This window comes from Rattus rattus, chromosome 6 (assembly GCF_011064425.1).
Source record: "Rattus rattus isolate New Zealand chromosome 6, Rrattus_CSIRO_v1, whole genome shotgun sequence".
Taxonomy (NCBI): Eukaryota; Metazoa; Chordata; class Mammalia; order Rodentia; family Muridae; genus Rattus; species Rattus rattus.
The window spans coordinates 60,359,855-60,380,790 of NC_046159.1; the positions used below are offsets into that span (position 1 = coordinate 60,359,855).

At 42.9% G+C, this 20,936-nt stretch overlaps 1 protein-coding gene across 1 annotated transcript; it reads left to right on the forward strand.

Annotated features, from left to right (window-relative positions):
• Positions 1 to 5,451: 5,451 nt before the first annotated feature.
• Positions 5,452 to 19,356, forward strand: Dusp11 (dual specificity phosphatase 11). Its single transcript, XM_032906176.1, has 9 exons — positions 5,452 to 5,673; positions 7,839 to 7,914; positions 8,416 to 8,547; positions 13,109 to 13,232; positions 14,184 to 14,244; positions 15,780 to 15,826; positions 16,242 to 16,317; positions 16,535 to 16,708; positions 18,879 to 19,356. Exons 1-9 carry the CDS (start codon positions 5,579 to 5,581, stop codon positions 19,072 to 19,074), a joined length of 981 nt encoding a protein of 326 aa, XP_032762067.1. The 5' UTR covers positions 5,452 to 5,578; the 3' UTR covers positions 19,075 to 19,356.
• Positions 19,357 to 20,936: the final 1,580 nt, after the last annotated feature.

The window sequence follows — 20,936 nt, forward strand, 5'->3', positions numbered from 1 at the left end:
TTCCCTGCACATTGCCAACAAACTATTTTATAAACTAATGTCAGTTTGGAATGCGCCTAATTTACATTTACAGTCTTTTCAATCATCCACAAACTTTGTTCCGTTAACTTATAGCTTTTCTTTTCAAATTAGCAAAATACTAACATTGACCTGTTTTTCACTGTGGGAAGATTTTCAGAATGATAAATACATATGGGTTTAAAATTGACTATAGTATGACTATCCACCAAAAGATTTAACTACTGATAATTTGTCCATTTATTCAATAACTCTGACTTTTCTGTCAGCTTACGCTGATCTACCCTGCTGTGAATATCCTAACATGGATGTGAGGGCCCTTCAGAGATTACAAAACAGTGGATAACTTATTTCTTAATGACCGCTGTAATTATCCACAGTCTACACTGGGACTTAGTCTGCTACTCTGACTTCTGATGTGCTGTCCTTTGGTTCTACTTGTACACAAATCAGAGATTTCCTAACTGGCACAGGAGCCTCTGAGTGATCTTTTCTCAGACAGTGCACAATCACGTGTAATTCCAGATCTAGGGGATCTGGCACTCTTTCTGATATCCACAAGCACTGGATTCACATGCATAGATCCACAGACACAGAATTAAAAATTAAAAATGAAATCAATTTTTAAGACCTATAAAATGAAATTACAGAAATAAATAAAATTAATAACTTGTATCAATGTTTTCAGAAGAAAGCTAAAATTTCGCTGGAGAGATGGCTCAGTGGTTAAGAGCACTGACTGCTCTCCCAGAGGTCCTGAGTTCAATTCCCAGCAACCACATGGTGGCTCACAACCATCTCTAATGGGATCTGATGCTCTCTTCTGGTGCGTCTGAGGACAGCTGCAGTGTACTCATATACATAAATAAATAAATCATAAAAAAAAGAAAGCTAAAATTTCATTGTTACTTTTAGTGCTAGCTGCAGTAGTGTGATGCAATCTATATAAGCACATATACATGTATTAGATGTGATACGTATGAAGCATACACATACACACACAATCATTGTTTTACCTTTAGTATCGATGCTCGGATGCAGGATCTTACCCTTTCTTGGGTCTCTGCATCCCTGGCTCTTATATATATTTGTGGGACGGTGTTCTGATCTTTTCACTGTGTTGCTCCTCTGAATCCAAACTCAGTGGAAGAGTCCGGGCGTGGTGTGGAGTAAAGTGCCAGGATCTCATTGTTCCAAGGCTGATCTGACCTACTGAGATCTGATCAGTTAAACCTGTTATCATGGCTACATCTTGGGAGAAGAAACCATTTCCTAGACAAATGTGAACCCTAATCTCTAGGCAAAATTCCAAAATGAAATATGCTTAGTTCACCTATCTGACATGGCTTTCCCTTTGCATTCAGACTGCTGACTGAAACGTAGTGAAAGTGCTGAAGGATGAGGTAGCATTGAATAAGCGTTGAATAAGTTAATGGTTCCCATACTTGGGGAACCCCAAGTTACTCTCCCCCTCCCCACATTACTGGGGATGGAATCCAGGGCCTCGAGCATGCTGAGTGCACACTCTGCCACTGAGCTACACCCCAGTCCTGCTTGCTTCATCCTCTCAACCTCCCTGTAAAGCACATAGAATTAATACCCCAGATATCAGGGAAATTGGGCAGGAAGGGCCACCATCCTGATGGTTGCAAGTCAGAGAAAACCCATTCCCACAACCCACTGCCTCCTTGGTACATGGCCATTATGGATTTCTGGAAGGTGAGTGATGGGGCTGAATAGCCAAGTGTGGTGATAAACCTCATCGGCTCTGTGTCCTGGCTGGGAACCTGGCCTTGGGTTCTTGTACAGAAGTATGGATGCAGAAGAGAGGTGTATCCTGTTTACATGGATTGAACCCTCTAAGTGGGCAGAATGATATTTAATTAATGCCATCAGTCGTAAGTTTAAAATTTCCAGTTCTGAGCCAGTGAATATAACCCTAGCCTATAATCCTCTATGCCTATAATCCTAGCACCCAGGAGGCAGCGCCAGGCACATCTCTGTGAGTTCAAAAGCCAGGCTGGTCTACAGAGCAACTTCCAGGACAGTCAGAGCTACACAGAGAAACTCTGTCTTAAAAAACAAACTCCAATTCTGAGATGGGGCTTACAGTCAAGTAGAGATGTCCCTTCATCCCCAAAGCCCCTCCCCCTTTCTGCTCTTCTCTCTCCTCAATCTTCTCCCCTTCCCTCACTCCCTCCTCTCCTCTCTTCTCCACATTGCCACTCTTCCTCCTCCTCTTCCTGTTGGTGAGCTCCTCCTCCACCTCCTTTTCCTCTTCTTCCACCCCTTCTCTCCATCTATCTCCCTCTCTGTATTTCTGAGTCTCTGTCTTGCATATTGGACAGAGGTAATTTGGAGACAGCTTTTTTTTAAAAGACTCTCAGCTCTCTTCTATAGTGAATGAAGCAGAAATGATGAGTTGAGAAATCATGACGATCTAATACATAGCAATAGACAATTCTAAGTGAATGAAAACTTCCCTAGACAAACATTGTAGAAGAAAAAAGGAGTCAGGGAATGGGTTAGACCTGCTTAAATTGCTCAATGCCAGGGACAGACAGGAGGGAAAGGGGAAATGTTTTAACAGAGTCCACTAAGCCCTGTGGAATAACATCCAAGAGAAAGAAAGAAATTTGGGGGGGGGGTGTTGAGCAAGCAGGAAGGCAAGTTTGTCACATTCCCCACTAGCTCTGCAGAGGAAATGAGACATGACTCCAAATGGATACTGTATTTGTTGTGGGAATTCTTTAACCTCTTACTCTCGAGGTCCTTACATTCACATTAAATTCAGACTTCTTGAAGTCTTTTCTTAGAAAACAGGCAAATTTTTTTCCATATCTTTTAAAGAGTAAATTCTGTTCATCAGAGTACAGGGCTTAAAGGAAGCCTTTGGAGAGTCAGGTGAGACAATATGTGGATTTTCTTTCATATATAAACAGGTCTCAAACAGTATCTTCCAGAACCACATCCTACACACTCACTATTTATATTTGGAGGAACATACCACTGTGACTGATTCTGGCATCATCCTTAGATGCCCAATATGGGTGTATAACAACACTGGACAAGAAGGTTCTCTGGGTTAGATGGGTCTGAGAAGACAAAAGCCAAAAATTTCTAATGAACCCAGCCAGCCATGTCTGATCTAACAAGAAAGGTAGGTAGGCCAAGGAGATTCAGCAACTGGCTCCTGTCGGGGACGGACTGCCGGACTAGGCAAAGCTAGTGCCCTGCCCTGAGCAGATTCCTGAGAAGGGCTTGACCTTTTCAAAGAAAGAACACGTCCCGGGGAAGACTGTTGCCTTTGTCTAAGGAGGATATCTGCAGTTTAATGATTCACCTTATGTCCTTGGGCAGTTCCCAGTACTCCCCCAGCCCTAAGCTTCAATTCCTGCTTCAGAGCTTTAAATGCTGTACATTCCTCTCAATAGACAGACCTTGACAAGGACACTGCTTGGTCTCGCTCCTCTTTCTCGCCCATTCTCCCACAGGTATGGGTCCCCCTCGACCCCCACAAATAACTGGGTCCCCACTGGCGGGGGCAGGCCGCCACCATGATTCCCCAAATTATGCCAGAGAAACACTCTAGTCTGCTAGTCTGAGAAGAAAGAGGGGATGATCTGCTTTGTCCTCCTTCCATCATGGAAGTCTAAAGCTGAGCTTCCCTGAATGTCATCCTAGCTGGGCTCTCACTGAGGATAAGGTTTCTTTGTTCATTCATGTTTAATTATTTTTGATGTCCAAGCCATAAACTTCATTCTCTAGCCTCTAACCCACTCTGCTTCCCCCCAGCAGGAAACAGCCAAGTCTGAATCCCCAGGACGACTTCAAAGCAATCTCCATGACTACTTCAAACATCAGTTCAACCATCTCTCTGGGTTTCAGCTCCCTGCTTTCCACCCTGCCTCTGTGATTTTTTTTTTTTTCTTATACGGAGAGGAGCCCCTCCGCCCTTCTGGTGCATTACTATATCGCTGTCAGTATCTTGCCCCTCTTGTTTTTCCTCCCCTTCTCCACCGGCTCATCTGGTGTAAAACCCATCAGACAACTGCATATGAGAATGTGGATACACCTTATACACCTTGAAGGCATTAGCACCCAGATGTAAAAGATATGTATCTTGCAATCGCACTTTGACTTATCAAGTGTTATGATCAGAATACTCAGTTTGCAATGATAGTAAATATTATGAAAAATGAATTATAAGCTACATTTAGAAATTTCAAACTAAAAGTTTAAACTTATTTTTAAAATTGCTATCATAAATTTCTATAGTCTAATCTGGGGACTTAGTCCACTATTCTGCAGATGCCCTGTACTTTGGTCTACCACTTGAATAATTCAGATATTCCCTAGGAAACACAGGGCCTGACATTGTATGGAAATTTTGGACTTGAGCTCCTCTTTTATCTCTGGGTTATTTTTGGTGCTTGTTAAAACCCATGATGTCCGGGTTGGGGATTTGGCTCAGTGGAAGAGCGCTTGCCTAGTAAGCGCAAGGCCCTGGGTTCGGTCCCCAGCTCCAAAAAAAAGAAAAGAAAAAACAAAACAAAACAAAAAACCCATGATGTCCACAGCTATTGTGACACCTGGCCTGTGGACACCATTTTTTTTGCAATTAGAATATATTGTTTTTAAAAAGTGTTAGCATGTGTTTCATTCCAGTAATCACTTGTCTAGGAATTCAGATACAGTATACACCTATAGGGATGTTCACACCACCATCTTTTCTGTAACAGAAGATCAGAAACACAAACAAAACAAACAAAAACTCCAATTGTGTTAAAGTGGCCCATAACCCTTAATTCTAGAACTGAAAAAGTAGGCGAAGGCCGATCTCTGTGATTTCAAGGTTACTCTATGAAGCAAGTTCCAGATCTCAGAGTGTTATATAATGATACCTTACCTTAAAACAAACAAAAAACTCCAAACAGGTGGAGGTATTTCAATATTGGAATGGTTAAAAGTTGGTATTTTTAATTATGTTGACTATACTAAGTGTCCTGTGTCGTTCAAAATTAGGAGAATATATATATATATATATTCCCCCGCCTGTGGCACCACACACACATATATGGATGAAGAAACGTTAAATATATCAAATAAGGAGAAATATGTAGTATAAAACTTTTGGTATATTTCTTTTTGGCGGAAAAAAGGATACACATGTGTAAAAGAAAATCATGAATATACAAAATGTAAACAATTGACAACGTTCGCGAAGAATGCAGGGATCGGAGGGGTGGGGCTGAATTTCTGTTCCTTGTCCTGAGCAGTTTTGCCGACGCAAGTAATTATTCGCACAGCTGCAATACCGGCCTCCATCCAGATAAGTACAATATTGTTGGAACCAATGGCAGGTTGACAAACCTTATTCTCAGCGCGACGTGTGACGTCATCACGGAGGGGCAAGGCGCATGCGCACTAGCGAGGCATCGACGCGGCGCGTTCCTTTGCCGGCGCTTTGGTTCCGGCGGCGTTTTCTGGCAGCCCTGAGGTCGCTGCTTTGGCTGCTCTGGCACGTCTGGCGTTGGGTGGGCGGCATCTCTGCGCCCACATGAACCAGTGGCATTATGGCCGATACAGTCGGGGCCGGGACTTTACTGCCCGTGCCCCACCCAAGAAGAAGGGCAGAAACCAGATCCCGGAAAGGTAAGGCGCTTTGGTTCCGGTCCTGGCGTTCCGGCTGCCTTGGTGGCCCAGAGTCTTGGCGTTCTCCCTGGCCTCGCGCCCTTCCGCCTCCCAGAGTCCTCCGCGCCGAACCCCCCCACACTTCCCCACCCCGCATTCTGGGGTCTCAGGTCTGTCCGGACCGGGCTCTGTGGAGCTCGGACCAGGGCGGAAGGGCGCAGTGGGGCGCGGCTGCCAGTATTAGGCGTTCCTTGATCACTGAAGCCACAGTCTTCAGCTTGTTGAGACTCTGTGTGGGATCCGGTCTGAGCTGTATACACCCTGTGCTCGCTTGGGACAGGCTAGAGAGGTTCTTTTGCTTCCAGGACTCTGAGGGCGGAGGTGTCATTTGCGGGAGTTAACCCTGCCTGTGCCAATGGCTAGTTTTATGATTTTGCTCACAGGTGCTATGAATATGAACCTTTACTTGCGGCCGTTTGCTTCCCTTTTTCGATTTCAAAAGTCGGTCGTTTTATCTCCACAAATAAAAAATAGCTGAAGCCAGACGTGGCCCAATCGGCCTCTCTCCTTCCTAGAATTCATCAAGTCCTTTGTTTTATCGCAACAAATAAGCAATACTTAAAAACTCAAGATGAAAGGACTTCAGTTCAAGCACTTCTTTTTATAGCCACAAATGAGCAGTACCTAAAATTCAACATGGACATAATGTCTCTCTCCCCTCCCAGACTTGAGTAAACACTTCGTTTTATCTCCTGGATATCTTCACAGTCTGTCAGCTCTTCTCTATCATCCCAGTACAGAACTTGCCTGACATATTGCGGAAGACAGTCGTCTATATACTCACCAACCCATTTCTTTTTAAGATTTATTTTTATGTATATGTGTACACTGTAGCTGTCTTCAGACACACCAGAAGAGGGCATTGGATCCCATTACAGATGGTTGTGAGCCACCATGTGGTTGCTGGGAATTGAACTTAGGATACCTCAAAGAGCAGTCAGTGCTCTTAACCGCTGAGCCATCTCTCCAGCCCCTGGCCAGTTCATTTTTAACATATCTTATATAGTTAATTATTTAACCATTAATATTTTAACTAAAGTATAAGTATGTTGTAAATTATTGTTTATTAATATTTTATTAATAAATTCACTTTATTGGGTATAAAATTCTTAACTAAAAATTAAAAATAATTTTAGGTATTGCTTATTTATGGAGATAAAACAAGATAAATATCAAGTAGTAATTGTGAGACAGTTCATAGATGTAAGGTAAAGCTTGACTTTAAAAATAAAAAGCCAACCTTCTTGTCACAGCCTGCCACACTAGCCCACTGTGTCTCCAGTCTCTCACCACTCAGTCCTCTCCGTACTCCAGGTATATGAATGAACCATACATGTGTAATTCATGGACACAGACCAACTCAGCTCTGACTCTCCACACGGAAGCTCAGGTTGTATGAATGGAGATTTGTACACATTGAGCTGATGTCACTGGTGTGGAAACTGAAAACACTGCAGTGAAAGTGTTGAGTGTTAGCTCCTTCAGCCGGTATGGGGCATTCATTACTCCTTGCCGCTTTTAATATTTTTTAGTTACCATACAAAATACAAGTTTCATTATGACATTTTCTACATGTATGTCATTGTACTTTGCTCATAGTCACCCCCACACATACACCTTCCCCTTTCTCCTGCCCATGTTTTACTAGTTTCTTTCCTCCCCCTAAATAATTCACCACTGTCCTGTCTCAAATATGTATTACATGTTTAAAACTAGATTCCACCTAGGAGGGGAAATACACACTGTCTTTCCCTTTTCTGCCTCTTGTTGCCCTTTCCCCTCCCTTAACCCCTTTCCCCGCTGACACAATCTCCCTTCTATTTTCTCGTCTGATATATCACTTTAGTATTTGATTCTAGGCTGGATTTGTAGGCAGTTCTGTTCTCTGGTAATTCTAGTTTTAGGTACTGTTTGCTGAGACCTATGTGCTGCTTTGTTGACTTGTATCTGTCTTCAAGATGGGGAAACAGAAGGAAGGATGGTAGGTCGTTACTTGTGCAGAATAAATAGGACAAAAGGCAGAGCAGGGTAAAGGGACATTCTGTGTGTATGAGGTACCTATTGGAGCCTTATTCTTGGAGACAAGGCTGGCATTCAGTCTGACTAACCAATGCCCTGTGTCACAGGTGGAAAGACTATCTCCCAGTTGGGCAACGGATGCCTGGGACTCGTTTCATTGCTTTCAAAGTTCCTTTGCAAAAAGTAAGTGAAAATTAAGATTACAGAATCTTTTCAGAAACAAATTCCTCATGGAGAATGCTGTCTCTTAATCAAGAATAATTTTAATGTGTTATATTTTATGTCAGCCCAACTTAACTAGATAATTCACTGTGTTGATATGGTAGTTGCTGTGCTGGAAATTCACGAGAGTGGGAGGGGGTGTTCATTGGTGAAATGCATTGAAATTTTAAGGCTTAGGCAAATAGGAACACATTTTTATTTGCTCTTGTTTTTACCTTGTGTATTTAATGTTGACTAGGAAATTCTTAAGCCTTTCAGGTAGGGAGACAAACACAGAAATATGTATATATTAAAGTGAGCTTACGTTCTTCCCACCACTGGAAGAAAGATTGTTGCAAGCTTCCAGAAGAGTGGAAACAGCCTTTTGGTCTCACCGGGTCCTCACTTTATGGGGCTGGGATAAATGCATCGTGTGATGCAGGACTTGATGTAGGTTTGCTCTCTTACTTCACTCTCTTACAGAAATTTGAAGCAAAGCTTATGCCAGAAGAATGCTTTTCTCCTTTGGATCTTTTTAATAAAATTCAAGAACAAAATGAAGAACTTGGATTGATAATCGATTTAACATATACTCAGCGCTATTATAAAGTAGAGGTAAGTGGACCTCTGACTGAAAAAGAAATAATTCATAGTAATTTAATACTTTTCATCCTGTGGTGATGCAAAAACTAAACTTCATTCATGGGTAGTAATAATTCTTAAAGAAAAGCCAATAGTTTCCCTAATTTCATTTTCAAGTGCGATCGAAGGCCAGGTGTGGGTGGTAGTTAATGGCTATAATCCCAGATCTTAGGAGTCTATGGCAGAAGGATCACAAATTCAAGGCCACCTTGGACTACCTAAGTCTTCAACAACGAAAAACACACATACACACATACTAGATTGGAGACGTGCATTAAACTATAATACGTAGTAATTATTATCAGTCTCTTTAATCAGCAAAAGTTCTGTAAACATTGAACATTAATTCTCCCTTCTCCTATACACCAGACCCCTAGTAACCTCTTAACCTGCTTTATTACTATGAATTTCCCAGTTCTAGGTATCTCATAGGAGTAGCATAATACAGCATAACATGCATTTAAATGTTAAATTAATTAAAATAGAATTCTGTCGTTTCCCTTAACCTCCTAGCCCCACCTTCGCACTCAGCCTCTTCCTCTTTAGTGTTGCTGCATGTACACGATGCACCCTGCTGAGTCTGTCTAGTTCTGCTTGTATGTGTGGCTTTTTTTTGGGCCACGCTTTATAGTACTTATATCTGAAGGCTGATTCTCCCTTTCTCAGATGTTCTTCATTCAGGGGCTGGGCCTTCTGCAGTTTCTCCCATCCATGTTGGCATGTCAACTGATGGCTACTGTTTAGATCTTGTTTAAGCACCCGTATTGTTGCAGTTTCATGGGTGTAGCCTTCCCTGTCATACGTATGGAATATAATCTCGCAGCTGACCTCGACCTCCTGGTCTTTGAGCTCTTACAGTATCTCTACCTCCTCCTTATGTTCTCAGAGCCTTAGATGTAAGGTCGTATTTAGAAGTAGTTTTCTGCATTTTGACTAGTTGTGGCTTTTTGTAATCTGTGTGCTGTAAGAGGAAGAAAGTATCTTTGATGTGGTGGGAGAGTTACACTGTCTGTGGAGTAATTTTTTAAAGGTTTATTTATTTGTATGAGTGTTTGCCTGCCTGTATATATGTGCACCACAGACCTGCCAGGTGTCTGTGAGGACAGAAGTGGACATTATATTGAGTGTAACTGAAATTACAGATGATTATGAACTGCTATGTGCTGGGAGTTGAACCAGAGTCTTCTGCACGAGCTGTCTCTCCAGCCCCAGTATCATGTAATACTTGCCTTTCTGTGACTGAATGATTTTAGTAATTATGTCTCTGACATTTATTAAAGCACATATCAGAATCTTTTTCTTTTCTGACTCAATATTAAGTTATACATATATGCTGTATTTCATTATTGGTGCTATCTATTTCACCCCCATTCTGCCTTCTGAATTCCCCTGCCCCTGTGTAGATGGGGGCGGGGGTGTTGGGGTGGAGGCAATTATTCGTTGTTTTTGTTTTGGTGTTTGTTTGTTTGTTTTCCATGAGAAGGACTCTCATAGTGTGGCTCTAGCTGGCCTGAAATGTATTATATGTACACTGGGCTGGTCTCCAGCCCACAAAGGCAAGCTGCTCCTGCCTCCCATGTGCAGAGATTCATTGTGTGCACCACCACATCAGCGTGTTTCGTCTTATTCTAATGGAACTCTTAAATACTATAGAATTCATCTCTACATCTTTGGTATGTGTATTTAAGATACAGTGCTTTTTCCTTAACATCAGTTCTTTTATGTCAGATATGCAATTTGATAGCTCCTAACTGTCATAAGAATTGTTAGTTTGCAGTTGGCTGTCTGTCTGATCTGATTAAGTCTATACATTGCTGTCCATGTCTCTTTATTTTGTCCATCCCGTGAATTCTTGCTTTGAGAGATCCAGTCAGGCTGTACCATCTAAATGTTAGCTGTGTGCCTCCACATGCTAGTATAGCCCAGTGTTCTCTGCCAGTGGGCTAGCATAGCCAGATTCAGGATTCTGTTTTCCTTTCTCCTTTTCTCCCTCCTCCCTCCTCCTGATCCTCTAAGCCCTGGTTTCCCTTTCTCTTTCCCACCCTCCTTTCCTCTCTTCCTTATTGTTCTATTTGGGGTTTAGTATTTGAAACAGAGTCCTAGTATGTAGCCCTGGTTGACTCATGATCTTCCTCCTCAGTCTCTCTAATACTGGAATTATAATTCTATAGCACTCCACCTGCCTTTGTTTATTTATTTAAATTTGAGATAATGCCTCATATAGTCCAGGCTGCCCTCAGTCACCGAGGATGGCCTTAAACTCCTGATCCTCCTGCCTCTACCTCCCAAGTGCTGTGATTACAGGCATGGACCGCCACACCCAGCCTGATTTCCTTTTCTAAGAAGTCTTTGTTTTAATGCATGCTTGTGTGCTGGCATGAGTTTATGGGCAACACTATCATTGCCTACAGAACTTAGAAAAGGGTGTCAGAAACTGGAACTGGAGTTGCAGACAGTAACTGGCTATCTGGGTCTTGGGAACTAAACCCTCATTCTCTTCAAAAACAGTAAAAACTCTTTTAACTATGAGCCATTTTCTGTCAAAACCTTGATTTTCCTTTTAATGTGGCAATTTTAAGCATTTCAAGATGGGTTCTTGCTATATCGGCCTGACTGATCTTGAACCCCTGTGCTCAGCCTACTGAGACACAAGGATTACAAAGGTGTACAGCTGTACCCAACATGAGACGTTTTCATAAGTTGTCACATGTCCTTTAGTTAAGGGGGCATATAACGAGTGGTTGTCTCTTATGGTGTTACAAGTTAATTAATGATTGCTCTATTAATTCCTTTGAGGCTTCAAAAAGTTGATCTTCTTTTTCTTTTTTCTTTTTTGAGACAGGCTCTTGCTGTGTAGCCCAGGCTGACTTCAAACTCAAGATTATCCTGCCTCAGCCTCCCAGGGTCTAGGATTACAGGTGTATGCCACCATACCAGGCTATACAAGGTGAATTTTATCATTCATGTTTTATTTACTCAGTAATGTCCACAGGATTCTTTCCTCTATGCTTTCAAAATAACATCTTGGCTCCCTGATAGCCGCCAATAGTGACTAGTCAGAGCTTATTTAATTAGTTAAATTTTTTCTGTCATCACAAATGCCCATGTAGTTGCCTTTTTGAATTGGAGCACAGGTGGAGGGCCTCTCTTTGGATAGTTGAGGCTTCTCAGTTCGACTCCTAAAACCTTTTTTAGACAATATTATTAAGAACTTCATACACGTATAATATACTTTTCTGATCACAGTCACCCCAATACCACAGCTAAATCCTCCTGATTTACACTCCAATGTCATGTCCTCTTCTTTTTATATTTGTTATAATAATAAGTTCACCACATGCTTGGTGGTCCCCATGGAGAGTAGAAGGGGTCAGATCCTTTAGACCTAAAGTGATAGGTAGTTGTGAGCTGCCTGGTGTGGGTGCTGGGAGCTCAACCCAGGTCTTAAGCTCTCACCCTCTGAGCCATTTCTCCACTCCATCCCCTCTGCCTTTTAAAAATAATCCACTGAGTTCAAAATTAATGCTGCTCAAGTGCACATGTCTACGCTGTCTACTGGAGCATGACCAACTACCCAGGGCCATAGTCCTGAAGAAAACTGACCTGGCCTCTCCAAACAGCCACCAGCTGCCAGTAGCCCCTCAGTAGGTTAAACCACTTCTCAGTGCTGACCGTGGAATGCCCTGATCCTTCGTGATCGCTCGGTCTTCACCTTAGTTGTCTCCTGTCCCAGGCTGACTCTGCCTTGCAGAGAGCTTTGTTTCCTTTCTGTGTTGGTAGTTTTCAGGTACATGAGTGTTGAGTATATACTGCTAATTGACTGATACTGTTAGACAAGCCAGGAACTCTATAAAATTTGTGATAGTGCTTTCCAGTTAAACCCAGAGTTACAGATTTTCACCTAACCTCTCTTTTTTCCCTGAGATTTAGTGTGTGTGTGTGCGTGTGCGTGTGTGTGTGCGTGTGCGTGTATGTGTGCGCGTGTGCGCGCGTGCGTGTATCTGTGTAGCTGTGTCTGTCTGTGTAGTGTCTACCACGTGTGTAGGTGTCGGCTGAGGTCAGAAGAGGGCGCCGGATGGTCTGGAGCAGGAGTTACAGGCTGTTGTGAGCCGTCAGACTTGGGTGTTGAGAACTGAACTACGCCCACTGGAAGAACAGCAAGCGCTGCTGAGCTCGAGCCACCTCTCCAACCCTACTTCCTGTTCTCTCTGCTAGTCACGGCTCCTTTCGCCCAGTCATTACTACTGTGTGCAGGCACAGAAGAGTGAAAAGCCGTTGATTCTGTTTAGTCTCACGGCATACACGCCCTGATTCACGTGGTATTTGGTGTGTTCTGCATTCCTAGTGACTGTTCTCTGGTCTCCGTGAGAACCAAGTTCTCTGTCCTGCTTGAAACTGCTTTGTAGGAAGTGGCTCTCTAGTCAGAAGTCGGTCATAGTGAGTCTGTCATTATCAGCTTATTTCAGGCTCCTCGAATCCTTCATTACTACTTACAAATGAAGTAATGTCTGTCTGTCTTTGTTTTGCTTTCTAGGATTTGCCAAAAACAATTTCTTACATAAAAATTCTTACAGTTGGTCATCAGGTACCTGACAGTGGCACTATTTTTCAGTTCAAAAGTGCAGTTAAAGAGTTTTTAAAGAGAAATAAAAACAATGGTAAGTTTTTGGTTTGGTTTTTTTGTTTTGTTTTCCTTGTCTGAACTCTATTTTGAATAGGTTTGGAGACTTTTCAGATTTCTTCTATTTTTAGTTACATATGTGTGCTTATAGCTGTGTGCCTATGAGTGCAGGTCCTCAGAGAGTCCAGAGTTACAGGCAGTTGTGAGCCATGCAGCATGGATGCTGGAACTGAGTTTGGATCCTTATCAAGAGCAGATGTGCTTTCCAGCACTGAGCCGTTTCTCCAGGGCAGTGTGATATTGTTAATATTCTAATATTAGGTCTGCTGTTTTTTCAATATGTCAACTGGTGGGAATAAAGTGTTTTTCCTCTTGTTGGCCACACAGAAACAAAATTTGACTGAAAACTGTGTTTCCCTTTCTCTGTGGCTAAGGAATGAGAGGTAGAAGATTGAAAATGCAGGATCCGAAAGTTCCATAAAGAGAACAGAAGGCAAAGGCTGGGGGAAGTGTACAAGTGGGCAGGAGGCTTGCATCTCTATAGTACATACTGACGGTGTCTCTGCTGTCTTTCCATTTGGAGTATAGTTGGGATTGCTATTTACTGTCATGAGTAGAGGCTGGACTGAGAGGTCTGTATCTTCAATACAGAGCACTTGCCTGGCTTGCGTGAGTCCCAGTTTCAAACTTCAGCATTGTGTGCATGTGCAAACACACACACACACTGCAGTTTCCTCTTCATATTAAGACAGCTCTCTTTGTCTAATGCAACCCTCTAGTACCTTTTAATATGAATTATTTTATTTAACCAGTACCTGCAAAATTTCCACAACAATGAGCTTTTGGCAGGTTATTCTTGATAACATGTTTTTAAAGCCACTTTTCAACATAGCAGCACTATTTCACAAACTTGTCTCACTCTTCAGAAAATTGTATAAATTATTTTTGGTGTATCTTGTTTCTTAACTCTACATTTTCTATTTTATAGACAAACTTATTGGTGTCCACTGTACCCATGGCTTAAATAGGACTGGCTACCTCATTTGCAGGTGAGTTGCCAACCCAAAAGTCAAATAATGTTTTGTGTGTGTGTGTGTGTGTGTGTGTGTGTGTGTTTACAATGGTGATATAAACTTAGACATGGGTTAAATACAGAGCAGTGTGGCCTCTACCCAGAAACTGCCATGAGCAATACCCTTGTAGACGTCACAGATAGAGAAATAAGCACATCTCTGTGGCTTCACGTATAATAGACATTCAGTTTTGCAGTTAAAAACACAGTAGGAATCTTCTTGGACATATCTGCAGACTGTTAAAGGCAAGCCTGTTTTTCGTTGCTTGTTTGTTCGTTTGTCGCGTACTGATGTACATACAAGTCAGAAGTTTGGGGGTTGGTAAAGCATTAAAGTGGCATGAGTGTCTTTGGATCCACTGCTGCACTAAATTCAGATGCATTCTGGTGCTTCTTAAAGAATCGCCGTGCTATGTGACTTTATGCTCGTCCTTACTGAGTGATAGTTTGTGTGAGCAGTGTGAGTGCGGGCAAAGATGATTGTTTAACCTGCCTCTGAAGAAAGAAGGAAGACTAGAATAATATAATAATAATAAGACTATAGAATTATCACTGTCAGCTACGGAGGAGTGCAGGAACATGAGAGCAAATGAGAGGGAGGCTTTGGCCTATCTCCTCAAGAAGACAGTACATTTCCATGGAGAGTCTGAGTGACCGTCTGAAGGTTGAACTAGTACTGGCTGAGTAAGGGCACAGAAGAGACTATAAACTTAAGGCTCAGCCAAGAGCCTAGAGTAGGATTCCATACACTGTGCTGGAGGAGGTGGGCAGTGCGGTAAGTATGGCAGTGCAGTGGACTGCGGGTGTGGGGAGGAGTCAGCTGGGCCGTGCAAAGTGGTATTGCAGTCTGTTTGGGTTTTTTGTTGTTGCACCTTTTGGGGATGTGTTGTTGAACCCCCATCTATTTCTGCTGAGTAAAGGATATTCAAGAGTGGTGGAGGCAAGGAGTCATTAGGTTTTTGTACAAATTAACGTATTGATGGTCACTTGGACAAGGATGTCAAGGCCATTTTATAGAAGGAGGCAGTCATCACTGTCAGGACCCTGGTGGTAGATTGAAGGTGAAAATCAGGAAAAGTAGGTGACAGTGACATTAGCTCCTGGTTTTGGCCCATATCATTTGTCTGCTGCATTACTATTTTTCCCAGTTGCTCTGTTGGTTACTGATGAGTGCACAGCGATACTAAGGAAACTTCCTGTGTTTTAGTTCACAAAGCAGGTGGATGGAAATGACTGCTAAATCTGCCTTTGAAACATTTGCCAGTTTGGTCATGCATTTCTTTATTAATTATATTGTTATATTAATATAAGTATCTTTATTAATATATTTCTAAATTAGTCGATCTTGGGATAGTCTTTTTTTATGGTCATGGCATGTTATTCTCTAACTATTGGATTAGATATATGGTATTTTCTTAGGATTTGTATGTCTCCACTTGTAAGTGAAATTGGACCTGTTTTCATTTTTTCTTTTCGTATATTTAAGTGACCCAAATTATGTTGTTTTGTTAGATATTTGATTGATGTAGAAGGCATGAGGCCAGATGATGCAATTGAATGTAAGTATGAGGGGTGCCACTGTCTTTCCCTTCCTATAAAAGCAAAAGGTGGAAATGGTAGAACCACTCTTCAAGTTTTGGAAAAAGTAATGTATATGAGGCAATATAAGATACCAGAAGGAAAGTGGAGAGCGAAAAGGAAGGAGTGTTGCTTGTGGGGCTGGGGATGTGGCTCAGTGGCAGAACATCTGCTCAGCGTGTGGAACCCAAGTGTGGTCTCCAGCACCAGGGGAAGGAAGAGCAAGGATAGGGATGGAAGACAGCCTTTTGCCAAAGAGCTTAAGAAGGAACATGTCTGCAGGAGTGAGCTGCATCAGCCTGTGACTAGTCAGTGAGTGTGAGCTCTGATCTGCATTCTCGGCCAGATCCCTTCCCGTGCCTCTGTTCTAATAGTTCATCTTCATCCACTCCTCAGTGTTCAACAGGTGCCGGGGACATTGCATAGAAAGGCAGAACTACATTGAAAACCTGCAGAAACGTCGTGTCAGAAAGTAAGTCTTCCATCTTCTTAGGCGAGATTCGTGGCTAGGAAAGCCTCTTTGGTATAGTTCAAGCAGCACATTTGCCTGGCCGCTTGCTCACTTGTGAGCAAAACCTAAACAACTGGGAGTGGGGAGATGACATCAGACATTCAGGAGTCAAAATACAGTCACTAAACTGGCCACTGGAGCTGGAGTCTGCTGACACTGTGGCGCACTTCTCTTTCAGGAACCAGAATGTTAGTGCATCTAGATCAGGTGGTCTTGAAGACTCAGCACATCTTACAGAACAAGTCCACACCACTAACAAACCTGTGAACAAAGGACCTAAGAAAAGCCGACGTGGTGGTCATGTGGCATCGTCCCAGCATGTTCAGACCCAGAGCTCAGCGTACTCATTCAGGTACCTGTGCTTCTCCCTTTCCCAGAACTGAGGTGGACACTGTATTTTAAGCCAGGGGAAAGTCCACTGTGATAATGACCAGCAATTGGTATTTCCTTCCCAATCAGGGTCAGTCATGCTGCTTAGCAAATCAAACACTGGATGGGAAATGTGTAGCTCTTCAGACACAGCTGAGAAAAGGAAATGTTATTTTATTATCTTTTTTTAATTAACTTAATCTAAGAGGAATTAGATGGGCCTACTAGAAAATAAAATCTTGCATTCTTGGTTCGAAACCCAAGATTCTACCTCTCAGGTATATCCCTAGGCTTTAAGACTTTGGGAATAAAAAAGGCTGTCATTAAAGAACAAATACAAATCCAGACAGGGGTAGTACACTGGCAGGAAGATCAGGAGTTCATCATTGGCTATATAGTGAGCTCCAGGTCAACATAGACCCAGGCCTGGGGGGGGGGGGTGAAAGAGTAAAGTCATAATAGAGATATTTACACATGTTTTGAGCAGATTAAATCATAAAAGGATTTCAGTTGGGAAATGGGGAAATTCTCTGTTCAGTCAAAATTGTCTGTCTCCTTAGAAAGGGGAGATAGAGAAGAAGGGAGAGAGGGTGGGCAGATAGAGAAGATGGGCCTTTAGTAGGGTGATTAACTCGTGTAACTCTGTGGGCTGAGAAGTCGCCCAATGAGCCCTCTGTAAGTTGGAAACCCTGGGTTGCCAGTAGTGGTGCTCAGACCAAAGGAGCATGGCGATTTTTCTAGGAGTGGTGAAGAAAGGCCAGAGAAGCCTTAGATAGGGGGTGGAAGGGCAGGCGGGAGGGTAAACGTGCCCTTGCTCTGCTTTGTGCTGGTGCTGCTCTCCTGTCCAGGTGTTTTGTGCTCACCCACATGCAAAGCAGACCTTCCTTATGAGCCTACTCCTCATACTTCAATCTGTTTTGGAAACACTCTTATTGGCAGATGCAAAACTACAGCTCTGTATCCATTCCTTACTATAGTCAGGATGCTACACACAATTAACAACCATCGCTTGCAAAACATTTTGGCTATTAATTTAGTTTAAGTTTTTATGAGCATTCAAGGGTTTTAACAGTCAGGCTGGGTTTGAATTTGTCTCCTTACTCTGCCATTGACACTATGTGCCATCTTGGGTGAGCCCACATCTCTAATTTCCGTTCTCTGAGGTGGAGATTTTCAAATGCATAACCCATAGCAATGGTTTTTACCTTGCTACATCTGTTAAAGCAAGTTGGTATTGTAACACCTTCAAAAATATGCTGCTGGTAACACTGAGAGTGGAGAGCCCTTTTGAGTCAGTTTTAATGGTCATAAAGATGTTCGTACCTAATCAGTTCCGTTTTAACACTGTACTTTTCAAATCCTGCTGTCTTAAGACAGAGCTAGGTGCTCTGTGTACAGTAGTATATACTGTGAGATGCTAATCCCCAAAATATTGATGGCGGGAAAACTGGTATGGCCTGTGATTCTAAGAATGGAGATACAGCTAAGTGACCCTAATGGTACTGTGACATTTTTATAAAGCCACTGAAATTGAAACATTTATAACAGTAAAAGTCGTAGCAGGAGCTGGAGAGTAGGCTCAGCAGTTGAGAGCACTGGCTGCTCTTGCAGAAAAATCAGTTCAGTTCCCAGCCCCACATGGCTGCTCACAACCAACAGTGGCAATAGTCAGAATGATGGAAAGGGATAGAGGCCAAAGACGCAACTGACCGAATGTGACTAAGTGAGATTTGGGGGTGGGGGCGGGGGTGCTGCCTGCATGAGGACAACCCAAGTCTCACTCTTTTCTTCACACTTTGACCTTGTCTGAGGTAGAGCCTCTCGTAGTCCCACTGCATATTCCAGGCCAGCTGCCCTCAAGCTCCCAGGGATCCTCCTTTCTCTGCCTCCCATATTATCATAGGGATTGCAGACACATGCTACCGTTTGTCAGCTCTCTCTGGGTTCTGGGGATCCAGCCCATGTGAATGGCATGAGCTGTACTCACTGAGCCATCTCCCCAGTCCTAGCTTCATAAAAAATGAAGAGAAAGGTAAGTGATTATCTGCTTGGGTCGCCCTGGTAGGAAAGAGTGAAATTGAGTATCTGTATTATTTTATAAAGCTTGTTATTGTTTGTTAATCCTGACAATGATTTGTTGCTTCTTGTTTAAGAAAATGGTCACAAAATCAGAGTGTTTACCAGAGAGGCTTCGTCCCTCCTCCTGGTCCAGCTGGAGAGGACTATTCACAGAGAAGATTCTTCTGGAGCATGAGACCAAATGGCAGTCAAGCAACCCATCATAAGAAGTGGATTGCTGCTAGTTACCAGAGACCTTTCTACCCAGCCTCCTGGGAATGGAATGTGTGACACACTGTGGCTGAACTGTCATAGGGCCACCTGAGATCAGAGCTAGATAGAAGACAGCTGGATGACTCTTAATAAAATCAGGTCAAAAGAATTTAAAAAAAAATTTTTGAACATTTTTAACTTTTTAAACTGTTTTGCTATTCTTTCATGTATGTTGAAGGTGAACTTCCTTACTTTTTCCCTCCCTGCTGGTGCGTGCAGCAGTTCTGGCACAAGAAGACCTCCCTTCCAGGCCTCAACTTTACTCGGAGAATTCTGAATAGATAAACTGTTACAAACTTGCAGGTTTTTAATTGCCTTTGGTTTCCCCTGTATATTCCCTTCCCTCGTGCTTGTACTGTGCTGTGCAGGTGCAGAGAGTCATAGTGTTTTAACCTGTTCTTTACTGACAGTCTGGAAGGGTTTCTATTTTCCCTGACTGATCAGATTTTCTACTAAAACTCTAGCCAGGAGACAGTTTCTTTCTTTGCACCTGTTCCCTGTCCTTGTGGGACTCTGATCAGCGTGTTTTCCTTGTTGGTCAGTGTTGGGATTTGACCAGTTTCTTACTGACCCGCCAGGTTAGGCATCTAATAGAGAAATGTAAAATTTTAGGGACTGATTGATTGCCAAGTTGGGCAAGAAGAAACTAATTGATAAACTAGAGTGCTGGTTAAGTTGTAATTTCCCTGACAAGGTAACTGCCATCATCAGGGTAGAGCTTTCCTGAAGGCTACCAGACCTCTGAGGATGTGAAAGGTTGAGCAGACTAGGAATGTCATCTGTCCTTGGGTATCTGGGAAGACTGACGGTTGTGCTTACTCCGAGGTCCTCTAGTTAGGATCTCGTCCACTTGTCTCCCACACTGGGATGGTGCTCTTTCTCTGGAACACACTTCAGGCTACATGAAGGTGCTAATTCACCTTAGAACTCACTCAGGAAGTTGCTTCTCAGAGCACAACGTAGTCCACAGCAAATGTTGGTGAAGGACTAGGCAGCTTGTCTTCTGTCTTGTAAGCCACTAATCTTAAGGATTGTAAAACTGACCAACTGATGCTACACACAGTAGCTATTTTCTCCCTCATGTGTGAACATGTGGAGGGAGCCTCTCCCTAGTGAGGTCCAGCAGTCTGTCTATTCTGGCCTGCAGCAGCTTTAGCTCAGTCAAGGTGCTCTGCACTTGAGTCGAGAGTTTTTCTCTACTCATCACATTAACAGATTCAAAGTGCTTCCTGCTGTGAGACTTCCCCCTGCAGAATCTGCCCCAGAATATACTGGGGCAGACCAGTGTAAGAAACTGGAGCAGACGGTTAGAAACCAAAAGAGGACCAAGCTGGGGCAGGTAGAGAAGTGCACCCCATCTGGAAGGTGTAAAGAACACATTGGCAAACCACCTCTGGAGGGCACTGCCAGGAGAGGGCCATTGTGTGAGCTCTACCACCTTCAGGGATTGATCCTGCTACTGCCCGGTTCCTCTGCCTTTGGATTGCCAATACCTAGTTAATACCTTCTTTTTCATCGGATGACTCATAAGTTGTGTTTTTTACTTCAGAAACACACGTGAGTGTTTTCTCAGGCAGCTTTCCTGAAGTTACCATGGAAAGGTGTCCTCTGGGTACCTGCGCGTCAGGTCTCGGGTAGCAGCCTAAGGAGCTCTGCCTGATTCTATGTCTTCTCTCCTTTTTAATACTCTTACCGATTGCCATTGCTTGATTTTCCAATTTATACATTGATGGATTCTTCCTTTAGCAAATGAGGATTTAGCTCTCAGCCTGCCTACTCACACCACAGCTGTTTGCTGTTCCTCTTTGATGAAATCACTAGATGAGTGTTAGATATCATGAGCTGTCGTGTTTCATGGCTGTGGGTTCTTTTATGCCTTC